This window comes from Ylistrum balloti, unplaced genomic scaffold, assembly GCF_031769215.1.
Source record: "Ylistrum balloti isolate Yb309-2 unplaced genomic scaffold, AGI_CSIRO_Ybal_v1 Utg370036, whole genome shotgun sequence".
Lineage (NCBI taxonomy): Eukaryota > Metazoa > Mollusca > Bivalvia > Pectinida > Pectinidae > Ylistrum > Ylistrum balloti.
This window is the reverse complement of record NW_026782096.1, coordinates 116,236-131,188: the sequence shown is the minus strand read 5'-3', so window position 1 is coordinate 131,188 and position 14,953 is coordinate 116,236. Positions and strand designations below refer to the sequence as shown.

General features: G+C 31.0%; 1 protein-coding gene across 3 annotated transcripts in view; it reads right to left on the bottom strand.

The window, feature by feature from the left end:
* The window catches only part of LOC132548932 (diacylglycerol kinase beta-like), a 122,890-nt gene that overhangs the window by 48,451 nt on the left and 59,486 nt on the right, over positions 1-14,953 (bottom strand). For all 3 annotated transcript variants that reach the window (XM_060212835.1, XM_060212837.1, XM_060212836.1), the window contains 2 exons: positions 9,814-9,892; positions 7,298-7,430 (listed from right to left, as the gene is read on the bottom strand). In XM_060212835.1, coding sequence (XP_060068818.1) covers positions 7,298-7,361 — 64 coding nt within the window. In that variant the 5' untranslated portion in view covers positions 7,362-7,430; positions 9,814-9,892. The remainder of the gene's footprint in view (positions 1-7,297; positions 7,431-9,813; positions 9,893-14,953) is intronic.

Here is a 14,953-nt window from a genome sequence, read left to right as displayed (position 1 = left end):
TGCTAGCTAAACATACCAGGTATCAGAGTAATATTTTGAAAGGCAATCATATACGTTCTCCAGTTGGCATTCATATTGCCCATGAATGTCAACTAAAAGCAGAGTGTAAATGAGGCCATTGACAGCTACATGTTTTGCAATGTGATGTGTGATTGCTAAAATCAAAATCCTCCGACATAAATTGCATTGGTTTTATATACTTATAACTTCTGTGAATCAGGTAATCAAGCATTTGTATTTCTGAAATACTATCTAGAAAAAAATGTGTGCCTTCGTGAAGACTTTTACTATAAGAATTATGAAAAACTTTTCATTTTTGTAAGTGAACAAAAAAACAGCTTATGTAGTTATTCTTGTGCAAATGCAAAGAGACTGCACTAAAATTCTAGTCTGTACTAATGTTAGTACTTCTAGTGTAAAGTAATACAAACTACACTAAAATTAGTTAAAGCTAAAATGATTATCCTGTATAGTATTGGTAAGATTGTACTTAATTAGGGTACACTAATTTAGATATATAGGAACTGTGTACTATTAGGTACAAGTTAACCGTCTATTTATAATTATACTTTAATTAGTTCATGCCTAAATCGTAGTGCAATGTACTAAAATTAGTATAAGCTAATCAATGTAAATATATTATGTGTACAGTATGAGATTACAATTCTATACCAGAGGGTGCTGGAGGACACATTTAACTGTCTGTAGGTGGGAGTAGGTATTTGGTGCTCAATGTAGCCAGATATCTGTCAACTCGTCCAATAAGATCAAGAGATCCGATTGATGAGTGTCATTTACCACATACACCAGACAAGATGATATCAACCTGCGTAATCCCTATATTCTTGAATGGAATGTCCCAGACTTGGCTTCATTTCTCTAACAGACACAACTATTTTTACTTTATATGAGGGTGTTAGGTTGGTGTCAGAAAATGAAACCAATTCAATAACAGTCTGATGCCAGCATTTATATACATAATATGAACCTATAATTGGATGTTCGAAATTTAATTTCCGACAGGCAAACTAATATTATGAATTCTGCAGCTTTCTGATGAAATTTGCTTCCTGATAAAATTTGTGATTCTCAGCTAAAGTAAATTTAAATTATTTACTGACAATTAAGGGAAACAAACCAAGTTTATTTTGTAAATCTAAGTATTTGTAAAATACATCTTCACCAGGCACATATAAATTGATGTATTAAGTCATTTTATCCCACGCATTACTTGTGTGGGATGTAATAAATGACCTTTAACATTTATGTGTTATGGGTAAGTACATGATCTTATATATAAGATATAACTGTTTTTAATAAATTATAAGATGAAGTGTTGTAGCTTTGAAAAATGCTGAAGTGTCTCAAATAAAAAACATAATTCTTTAATTATTCCATTTTTATCGCTAAATTAAATATTTCTAAGGTTTGAAAATTAAACTGATTTTCTCTGCTTTGATGAGTTAACATGTTTTATCATTGCTACATTGAGATTTCATGCTACATAGTATAATGATTAAACAATATAAATAGCAACTCACATCAGTTGTTGAAAATGTTTACATAAAGTGCATTTTGGTGCAGTGTGATTTCAGTGTGTAAAATGTTTTGAATTCTGACAAAACAAGTTCTGTGTAACTTGTGCAAAACACCCTTTAGTGTCAATCAGTGATAGCTGAACAGTACAAGCTCAGTGTAAAATCAGTTTGTGCATTCAAAAGCTGAACTGCGCAAATTAAGTGGGATACTTTGCTCAAAATTGAAAAAAATTTCATTGTAAGAATAATAAATTCAGACTTCCACAGAAATTCGTGTTTCGAAAGAAAAAGAAAGTTTATCAAAACTTTATACTTTATGTGTTGTAGAAAATTCATTGATGCAAGAAAGTGTATTACATAAATAAAGTAGATGAACTTTGCATGACCATAATGAAATTATCAAGGGATCTGCCTTACATGTAATTACTGAGATAAACTGGGTTCCTGTTTGTCCTAAAGTATTCTTGAACTTATTTTAACCAGTAAATAAATCATCTACACCTTATCCACATCACACGGAACTCTTTCAAAGTGGACAATTTTTCAACCACTTTTTCTGTTGTTAATTCAAAGAATAACTAAAACATTGCACATGAAAATTTTGTCTGACAACTGTTGTTTTCTGAGATGTTGTAATCAAACCATTGACAAAGAGAATACCATGGTTACAAAGGGAGACAACACGAGCACCTGTCTGTGTACATATTATAGGTAAACTCATTGTTACTCATCTACTCATTGTAAATGACGTTGTTATTCTATGTTTTTTTTTACCCATTTTGATGACACAATAATATGTTACTGTTGTTCTGATGACGGATCGCTTGGATCTGAAACATTTAATCAACCCACTCTGCAAATAAAACCTGAATTATGGTTTGGACCATGTTGTCGTCACTTGTTGGGAATATTAGGTAAGTTCCATTTAACCTGACAGAAATCTACTACTATTGTCTTAAATTTAGGAAGAAATCTCACACACTACTATTAAAAATGTTAGTAAGTAGAAAAGATCTCAAGTTAAATGCCACTTGGTAAGTTTGAAACAGACAGAAACATGAAAGAGAATATTTGATTTAAATATTAATTTCTCTGCATCCCAAATATCCATAAGGGTTGATTATAGCTTGCTCCAAAGCATCAGAAATATTCATGGCATCAGATATTGACACTCGGACATCATGAATATCCTGGAGGGTTGATCAAGCTAGCAACACTGAAGCATTAAGAATATTCATGAATATCAGCTAGGAAACCCTAAAACAGGAATATTCATAAGTATCAATTAGCAACAAAAGCATTATGAATATTCATGAAGATCACCTAGCAGCAGCATCTTGATTATTCATGAAGATCAGCTATTTATCATAAAGGTCAACTAGCAGCATTGAAACATCTCTAATATTCATGAAGGAAATGAGGGATATCTTTAATATTTGAGGAATAAATTGAAAGGAAAACAAGTCATTGTTCTAAATGTCTAAAATCTAAAATATCTAACTCTTTTTAGAAATTAAATTGGACTCAAACTAAGTGAAAACAATTCCATTAAGAAAACAATCTCTACTCTCACACCAGTTGGAAAACAGACACCAAACTGATTGTACATGTCATTCTAATTCAAAATAGTTTTTAAATTTCTATTTCGTAGCAGTCACAGTTGGAGGATTGTGTAAACTCAGATAAGAGGGAGATTTGATAGTGTTGAAGGATTGACGTGTCACTGCTGTAAAGCTAAAGATCAAGGAAAACTGCAACAAGATTGGATCTGAGCCCTGCTATACTTGCATGTTTGTCTAACAGTTCTGCTGACAAAGTAAATTGGGGTATGTGCCATTATATCAATCTCTAAATTCTCCTTTATGAGAACAAACATTTACTAGCAATTTTATATAGAGGTCAAAAACCATGTGTTAAGTTTTGTAGATATGAAATAAAATAATTCAACCACTATTGAATTATCATAATTACATGCAAATTTATTCAGGTCAATTTAAGTTATAATAATGATGAATAAAAAAGTTAAGGGGGCCAACTGAAAATCATCAGGATGGCTTATGACAATGATAACACACAGGTCTATAGAATTTTATTAACAGCCATATATAGAAATGGACTTATTACCAGACATGATTTCTTGTCATTTAAACACTGTGGTCACCCTGATATATAGACAATACATGGTCCATGTATTAAAATATATACTGTATTTTGGGAATGGTGAAGAAAGACAAATGTGGTGAACCTCCGGCAAACCACATTTGTCTTTCTGTCCAGAGCCAAAATGCTGTTGATATGAAGACACTGACCACGTCTTCTATTTATCCTGCAATTCTTATTGAAAATCAGACAATCAAAACTTCAACAATTCTGTTGTTCAACTGTTGATTACCTGACATTGACGTTATGCTGAATTTTGCCTGGTGACATCTGCTACAATAATTGCTCTGCGCAGAAATATTGTTCCAAACTTCAATAATATGACAGTGATTTTATGAATTTTTGTAAATAAACTTGTTAATTACAACAAATAAAATCCCTGATTTCAGCATCTATTTATGTTGTTAACCATAATTTTATATTAAATTATAAAAGTAATTCTGTGGAATTAACAAACATGCTAAAATACAGCTATTTTTCATCACTGCCGAATATAGCAAAAATATATGTGGCAGGTGTATTCCAACAATTGTAGCGTCATTTGCAGGATAAAAATGTATAAATCTATTCACCTATTGCACTCTGAATCTCCTAATAATGATCTTTAACTGCCCAAATACTCAAAGCTAAAACCAATGATTTCATTAAACTTTTAATTTCTGTAACAGAAAAATCAGAACGTTATCAATATTATTATCATATTTTGACATAATTGACCCAATCAAGTATACATGCTTTATAAATATATGGTAATTGTAATAATTTCTATGAAGATATGTGGCTTATGAAATGATAGCAAACTTTAACACCCCTGTCTCTCACTTACAGGTCAGATATGAATACAAGGATATTCTTTCCAACCTTATCTGCTATCTTAGAGCTTTGTGTCACAGCAGAACTGAGAGGCATGAAGTATACCAGGCACTCAGAATCCACAGTAATTAAACTGTTATAAGTGATGTCAGTCGGAGATTAAACAGTGATACATCGCTTACCTCCAGGGTTCTCCTTACCTGTTGAAGATTTACAAATCAAATCTCTTTATATCAATTTATAACATGTTGCTTTGTTTCCTTTTGGCACCAATATGTTTACCAACTTCTGACAGAGCAATATCTGTCATGTATTGAAACCAGCGGTAAATATCAGAATTTTCTAAAAACATCATTGTAAGCTGTGTTCAACTCCATTAAAAGTTACCAACTAACAGGATCCTTTGTAATCAGAAAACCTGTACAAACAGAACTTCAACAATGTCCCACATTCTGACATTGTAATGTCTATATTTACCAAATGGAACCTTTGCTATTCTTATCTAAAAAAAAACGTTTTTATGTTGTATAGTGAGACCGTTTGAATTATTTCACTTTAACATATTTTTAAACTTCATAAATCTTCACAATGTTATTTTCATATTTATTACTTTTATTGATATTTAAAAGTGAAATGAAACATATAGAATTAATCTACAATATTTACTCTTAAAATTTAAACAAAATTTAATGTAGGATTAAGTAAAAAATTTGATACTGATATGGCATTCCATTGCCAAATTGCAAAGTTCTTAAAAAAAAACCAACATATTTTCAAAAACTTCAAAGTCATTTAAATATATTGTAAAAATTTTGCATAATTTGATTTTGAGCAAAGTGCTGGTTTTAGTAACTTATTTTCACACACAAAGATATGCTGTGTATGGTTATGTATCACATAGCTGTATAATCATTGTGACCTATGCTCCCTGTAATATACATTATTTGAGGTCAAGGTCAAAATCAAAATCCCTGTATTCTATTTTTAGTACCAATGCTGATAATACATGAAAAACTTGACCTTGATGAACTGTTTAAATATTCATCTTCCCAATTAAAAGTCTTGAGAAGATCTGCAGTTTAATATAATAACACTGAAAATAAATGGCCCATGTAATACTGAATTTCCAATTCTGACGTTGTTGAGAATGTGATGTTATTTTTTGAGAATAATTTTATGTTATGTAAAATTCTTGCACTTTAAATCAAACATTTTACCTATTCCAAATACCTTATAAAATAATATTTGAAATAACAATGACCTTGACCTTCTAATGACCACTCATTCACAAATAAATTCTGGAAATTTCAAAACGTGCCCCTGACCAAGTCTTGACCGACAGTTTCATCCAATTACATATTACAAGTCTTGCATGATGCTTTTCTATGATCTTTTGGGCAAAGTTTGGACAAAAACTACAAGAATTTCAGTACCTGTCCTTATTTTGATTTTTATTAGTTGGAGTGGATGGTAAACACATACAAAAACACAGACAACACTAAATACATACAAATGTATCTTGTTTATGTGTGGTAGCACATATACCTTTCCTTCTTTTAGCTAGATTTTAAAATCAGTCAAGAAATAAAATAAAGCAAAAAATAAACAAAACATGTAAATAAATATGACAACAACATCAAGGAGGACTGGCTTACATTTAAAAAGTTGTCTGCCCCTGCACCAACATGCATATTTGTAACCCACTGAAAAGCATGCTCCATACCAAGGTATCTATTTCTAATTCTGCATGCTCTAATAAAATTTATATCTCCTTGATGAAAAGATGTCACACATCTTCAATGTCTATAAGCATGTCTAATGACGATATCTGCCAGTAACACTGCAAAATTTACTTTAAACATGCAAGAAGATGAATCTACCTTTGTGTAAGCAAAACAAAATGTCACAGTATTGAACAAAAACAGCAGCTTTTTTAATCTATAATCCTAACAAATAACTTTCATCGACCAAAACAAATAAAAATAAGTTAACTTCTCAGAATAAATATCCCTGGAATTGTTATCTTACCCTGATACAGGTCTTGAACCAGATATCTACCCGCTAAGATATCTGACAAATCAATTAAAGAAATTACCTCCCTTGCATTGAAAAGCCACATTGAATTAATTATTTTCCCTTATACAAGTCTTGAACAAGGCACCTACCCTAGAAGATACCTGACACAACAAATAGAAATTACCTCCCTTGAATAAATAAGCAACCCTAAAATGATCGTCTACCCCTGATGCAAGTCTATGATCATGACATATGGCACAAGAAATTATCTCCCTTGTATATGAAAGAAGTTATCTGTCCCTGACAATAATTTTTTCATTGCATGAACACAACAAAACAAATCTGATTATCTCCCTTGACCCTGTGTATTTTTCAAATATTATTTCCTGGCCATTAAAATTTTCAAATTCCAGATTTGATTCTAAATCAATTTTCTGTGTATATCACATCTTAAACTTGAACAGTGTGTAAACATTTTTTTGTAATCGTTTATTTTCTTGCCTTTGATATTATCAATGCATACAATAAAAACATTTTTCAGTTGTACATTTTTTGATAGGTTCTCAGGTGCTACCATTTGAGATTGTATTGTATCCTTTAGATACAATACTAATATGTCAAAAACAGGTAGAAGTTTCTGCTTGCTACTGTTCAACACTTACTTTTAAAAATGACACTCAGAACCATTCATGATCTATCTAAATACCTATCTAAAGTGAATTCACTGAGACAAGCTTACTCATATTCACACAGAGTGGACTGATACTCACACGAGGTGTACTCCTGAAGCTGATGGAATTGAGCAGGACTTAGTTTTTGCCACTGATACGCCATAGCGACATCTGTTGACAGTTTCTCATTATTTCAGGATCACGTCAAAGGGAGATTATCCATTTTCTGCCACTGAAAATAGAAAAAAGACTGTTATCAAATATTTTAAAATGACAGCAAAACAACCTTTCTAGTGTAAAGAATGAAAACATTTGATTTTCTATATCCCTATCTATAAAAATGTTATTAGGGGAAGGAAATTTTAGTGTACTTCAAAACAGCTATCATCTTTTCATTGTTTGCTATTTAATAAAAATGTTTGTACAAAGTATTTCAATTTTAGGAATTACCCACAAATATTCCTAGTGACGTCATGTCATGATTAAACACTTGATACAGATCCTCAGGGTAAATGAACGTCCATGTGAACAAAGCAATAACTTCCAACAATATCAATAGCAGACTCCGAAATCAAATAATAGCACAAATGAAAAAGTGATCGGTAATGTGACAGAGGGATCTGCAATATCACTGAACATGACGGGTGTAAATAGAGCAAATTTGCTCTGTGCTATTTCCATCTTAAGTAATATGAATGATTAGGTTCATATCATTTCTAGCAAACATGTATGGTAAGCAAAGCAATAATGCAGCTTTAATGAGAGACCTTAGCACATAATATGCTGATTCCTGTAAATACTGTAATGTTACTAATAGGTTTGGTCAGGTAACAAGTTCTTGGTGCTGAGAAACAAATTTTTATGATACATATCCAAAGGGCATTCCAAAATGATAATTTCAAATCTATCTCAAGGTATCACAAAAAATAATGACCTCTGTAACACTGACCTAGTGACCTGATGACCTTTACTTTTGGTCACTTGGTTTCTTGCTGAACTCTAAGACAACTTTGCTCCAGGATGTTGCTTAAGAAAGTAATGATTGATAAAAACAACCTTTGACCTCTGTGATCTTGACCTTTAACTATAACTCAAATAGTCAATTTCTTATCAGCATTATCATGTAACATAAGGTGTGTAGTGTATGGTTCAAATTCTACTTCTAGCTACTGCAACCTAATAAACCTTGGTAGAAACCAGTTGAAATATTTATCAGTCAGCAGTCACTCTATAAAAATGAATTTCAAATATTATATAAACATTGTCAGAGCAATCTGATGTTAGGAAACAAAGACAGATTGTCACAGACAGATTATAAAAAAATACCATAAAATGATATGATATAATGAATCAAAAACTTAACTCTGTACACAATCCTGATGCTCTGATGTCAATACTTTCTAGTTGTATTTAATATGTATACATATGAATTTTTCCCAAGTAAGAAACTGAATTTACACGTGTATATTATTTCTTTTATTGTAAGAAGAGCACAATTAAAACTATTTCAGTATTACTCTGTTATGTGACCAAATATAATGAAAAGGACAGCGATTCAGTTTAAACCTTTCTCTTGATTTTTAAATCCTAGCTAAGACATTCTATACATTCAGAAATAGTTGGGATTTATAATGAATTCTCTGGCGACATACTCCAGTTGCTTCATGCATGATAGCAAGACTATGCAAGTTTTTAATACAGCTCACAATTTTATGTTATCACAACACAGATCTAGAAATGTCTTTGTAAATGTACCAAATAAACCATTTTACATTCTATCACAGATTAATCTGCATGTGAAAGCAGCCCGCCAGTCAGTACAATCATACACAGTTTGAAACTATCACTTTTAAAAGATTTCTTGCAGTCTACTTTTCACTTTTTAAATTATCGATAATTGAACACAGGTCATGATCATGTTCGGAATATTAAGTTTCATACATTAACTGCACAAAAATTGTTCAAGTTGTTTGTTTCTTGCATCAAAATTATTGTAGATTTTGAAATCAGAGATTTTTAAAAGCTTTGAATTATACATTCCCAAAATTATAAGTTCTATATCATGAATCCTACCAATTAACTGTCCTTAAACATTTTGGCACAGGTTAATTGATTTGACTACCTAAATTGATTGATTTTATTATTATTTCAAGTTATTGGATAATCCCTATCTAAAAGCTATTTTGTAATAGCTTCACCACAAACACAAAGTCTGGTCACATAACAAAATCTCTGTTCTATAAGTTAAAAGGCCATTTCTGGATTTTATAACAAAAACCTGATTGTCCATAGACTAATCAAACACGTTCTGACATATCTCACAACAATATGTAACTATCTCAAATTAATTTCCCAATAATTAGAATCAGCATTGTTCAACCTTTTTTTACAATGGCTAACTACAATCTATTTCATTGACCTTATTTTTCAACAAAACAGGCTGCTTGTTGGTTACATTTCATAACAATAAGCATCATCCTTTATAACTTATATTACCAAAATAAGCACTCACATTGACACATTATTTTATAGCAATAAGCACTGAGCTTGATAACTTGCTTCACAGCAATTCAGCATCAGTCTTGATAACTTATTTAACAAAAATAAGCACTAACCTTGTTGGAAGGCCTGTCCCTTGGACTTGTTGTTCACAGTTGATAACTTCCTCTATCGATTCATCTTTGAAGTCACAACCTGGAGGACAGAGTGACAACCATCAATGTATTTAACAGTTAACATTGAATGTTTATAATGGCCATCACCACGTTTAATACTGTGCAGCGATGTTGTAGCACAAATTTAAGATATACCAATATGTTCATAAATGTTCTGCAAAAGAGGTACCACTACTGAAGTTGATAAAACTTTCTCTCAGCTAGTTTCACCCTGAAAACTAAAGCTCCGCTTATAGAGATTTAAACATAATAATGTTTTGCACATAGTTATAAACCGTTGGCCTAACAACACATGCTATATTAGTAACCAATATCGACACAAGCCTCCTGATATCAAATTCTCCCCAACTGCTTGTACTTGCATAAAACTCAAGTGACACAAAGAGTGTAAATTTCAATCTCCCACACAAGGTCAAAGGTGAAAAGAATTATACAGTGTTGATATCAGAAGTGAACAATTTCAATGGAAATAGATGTAACTTACACAACTACTTATAATAAAAAATGTATATATCTTACACAACTAGGTATAATGAAAATGGACATATCTTACACAACTAGGTATAATGAAAATGTATATATCTTACACAACTAATAAAAATGTATATATCTTACACAACTAGGTATAATGAAAATGTATATATCTTACACAACTAGGTATAATGAAAATGTATATATCTTACACAACTACGTATAATGAAAATGTATATATCTTACACAACTACGTATAATGAAAATGTATATATCTTACACAACTACGTATAATGAAAATGTATATATCTTACACAACTACGTATAATGAAAATGGATATATCTTACACAACTAGGTATAATGAAAATGGATATATCTTACACAACTAGGTATAATGAAAATGGATATATCTTACACAACTAGGTATAATGAAAATGTATATATCTTACACAACTAGGTATAATGAAAATGTATATATTTTACACAAATAGGTATAATGAAAAGGAAAATGGACATATCTTACACAACTAGGTATAATGAAAATGTATATATCTTACACAAATAGGTATATATCATATCTTACACAACTAGGTATAATGAAAATGTATATATCTTACACAACTAGGTATAATGAAAAGGAAAATGGACATATCTTACACAACTAGGTATAATGAAAATGGATATATCTTACACAACTACGTATAATGAAAATGTATATATCTTACACAACTAGGTATAATAAAAATGGACATATCTTACACAACTAGGTATAATAAAAATGGATATATCTTACACAACTAGGTATAATAAAAATGGATATATCTTACACAACTAGGTAAAATAAAAATGGATATATCTTACACAACTAGGTATAATGAAAATGTATATATCTTACACAACTAGGTATAATGAAAAGGAAAATGGACATATCTTACACAACTAGGTATAATGAAAATGTATATATCTTACACAACTAGGTATAATGAAAATGGACATATCTTACACAACTAGGTATAATATGGATATATCTTACACAACTAGGTATAATAAAAATGGATATATCTTACACAACTAGGTATAATGAAAATGGATATATCTTACACAACTAGGTATAATAAAAATGGACATATCTTACACAACTAGGTATAATAAAAATGGATATATCTTACACAACTAGGTATAATGAAAATGGACATATCTTACACAACTAGGTATAATGAAAATGTATATATCTTACACAACTACGTATAATGAAAATGGACATATCTTACACAACTAGGTATAATAAAAATGGATATATCTTACACAACTAGGTATAATAAAAATGGATATATCTTACACAACTAGGTATAATAAAAATGTATATATCTTACACAACTAGGTATAATGAAAATGGACATATCTTACACAACTAGGTATAATGAAAATGTATATATCTTACACAACTATTTACAAAGATCTAATAGCAGGTATAATAACTGCACCAGTTATATGTTTCTATACTACATCCATAATATAAAAGTGTAACATTTAATGTGTTTTAATGATCAGTCTCTATAGATATAAAACACGTATAAAATGCCCATTCAAAGTCAATGATTAACAGACTATTAATGATGTGATATGTATCTATTGAGTAATATTACAGATGTGATCGTAACTCATTAAACAACTCATTACAAATGTGACTGTAACTCATTAACTCATTACAGATGTGATCGTAACTCAATAAACAGCTCATTACAAATGTGACTGTAACTCATTAACTCATTACAGATGTGATTGTAACTCATTCAACAACTTAATGTTTAAATAAATTTATTTGATATAATTATATTCATTTGTCAGGTTAGTAGAAATTAAAGAAACTCCCTTTGTTTCTATTAAATTTATTTAACTTATTAAGATAAAAGAGATAGAGCTAATGCTGTGTCTTGTACTTGGGTAGGCCAGATGTCCTTCAGTCTTCAGCTGATTCCTATTTATGTCTGCATTCATGCATGCTAATGTATCCCTACATATGCTAGATATTATAAAAGGATGATTTATACACCTGACAGGTAAACATATATTTCATCATTAAACATATACAAATGACAATCGCCATGACGATCATCCTGTAGCTACAGACAAGCCAGATTTACCTAACAGTACAAGGATGTGGTGAAACATTATAAGATCCATTCAAATTTTTTCTTTTTTTTTTCAACTAATACTCAGACTATGCAACAGCCATACATGTAAACAAAATAAGTACAACATATGGTATGCATCGTTTCCATATGTCAAAACAGTCTTGATGACAAATAATCATGTGTATCAGTTTACAATATAGATTTAACAAGAAGCTCAATGGGCCTAAATTGCTCAGCTGTTCTGCAGATTAAAAAGAAGACATTGTCAGTTAATTTCTGCAAACTTGAGAGCCCACTTTTCAGGCATGCTATTATACACCAATAACATTACACAGGGCATTTTGGTGATTGAAAAGTAATTTGCAGTCCCTTCACACCTTTGACTCCTATGACCTTAAAATGGGTCAATGTCAATCAACTGAACAAACTTGGCTACTGGCACAATATAATGATCCAGTGCCTCTTTATCAATGATGAGAAATTTTGCAGATTTTAACAAATCCTTTGGCCCCTGTGACCTTGAACGTTGGTCAATGCATGGGCATTTGTTGGTACTTCTTAAGTTATCAAAGACATGTATGTGCTTATTATTAGACAATGGACTTATTAGCTGACAAATACATTACTTGAACCAATGATTGCTGTTGCACTTAAGTATCTCTTACACACTGTGGAAAAATGAAAGACAGCCAACCATTATTTTTCGATTGCATGATGTGCAGACCAAGACTGGGGTAAAAAAAAATGCCACAACACTCTTTTCCTGTATGTCACATTGTAAAGTTACACTGATACAATCTCTAACCCTCTCACAAATCTATCACCTTCTGACAGATCAATGACATCTATTTCCATACCATGTTTATTTAAACAGCAAAAATTGCACCAACACAAAATACAACCTTTCAGCACACGATTAGGACTATACATGAATGTGAGAACTATCACGTATACACTATATTCATATGTACATTACAGTCATCTGTACACATAGTTGACAATTTCTTCAAATTCAATTCATGTACATGCTTTCACACAATTTCACAAAGGATAAGGGCTGCTTCAGGGACATAATTCTGATCTCCCATTGTTACTTCCCTTCAGTTCACTCTATAGGTGTCAAAAAATAAATCTATAGCAATAAGTCTGACAGCCAAGGAGCTGAGAATACAGTGACAAATAGTATATCTATAGCAATAAGTCTGACAGCCAAGGAGCTGAGAATGCAGTGACAAATTTATTTATCAACAGCATGTATATAACTCTTTTTTTTCCTGAAAAACTGCCAATTTTTAAACATCCGTCTCTAATGAATTCAAACTGTATGCAATGCGTATGATTTTGTTAATCTTTGAAACCAAGTCAATTTTTGCCCCTCTGATCATTTATGTTAAATTTGTACCCTATTCAAATACCTGGTCAGGTTCAATATGACTGACTGTATTTTATGAATGTGAAAAAATATATACTGAACCTAAAAGAGTAATTCTGAATAGGCCACTTCCATAACATAACACCATCAACCCTTGTCTGAATAATACCATAATTGAAATGCATGCTACTGTAATATTGTTACAATTAGTTATTTCAGTAGGACAGCACTATATAATAATGGGTTACCAATTACCTTTATCATATTATAACTGTATTCCATAAGAAAAATCAACTAGCAGCAATGCGGAATTGTCTTCAAAAACCATTTATTAGACTCTGTCAAGTTAATATGTAATAATATGTCTTAGAGTGATAGCATGTCTTCTCACTCTGCCTAAAACTTGAGACTTCAGTTTAAGGAAAATAAAACAAAACAAACTTGCATCATATAGAATGAAAACAACAACCAGTTTTTTAAAAGCTGTTTGGGTATATATTATTCTTTTTTCCACTAGTATACATGTATAACAATTCAACAGGTACTATGTTTATTTTCTCTGGAGGGATCACCCACCATTATTTGGTCTTCATTTGTTCTTTAAAAGTTAAATCTTTTCCATTTTTTCTTTTTTTCTGTCTTTGCTCTTGATTATTTGAAATTTGAAAATTCCTCTCAAGAAATAGTAATAATTATCTTTAATTGTCAAATTTAGTAATGATTATCTTTAATTGTCAAATTTAGTAATGATTATCTTTAATTGTCAAATTTAAGATGGTTGCCTCTTCACCATGATGTTTATTGGATAAGTACTAATATCAAAAGGGATAAGACTTCCCTATGTATGAAATTTGAGACAGATCCATCATGTATTCATCAAAAACTAGTGATAACAATCTGTCATTGTGAAAATCCATGATGATTGCCTATCAGCCATTTCGTTTGTCTCAAAGTTAAAAAGGCACAACAAGGGATCAAGGGCATTAACTGAGGAGGATTAATCCAGCACTTCCCAAGCAAATTGCCATATCAAACTTTCCTTTTCAAAATCCAATACGGGAATCTGTCTGCAATTTTCTTTTTTGTTCAGTAAAAAGATCA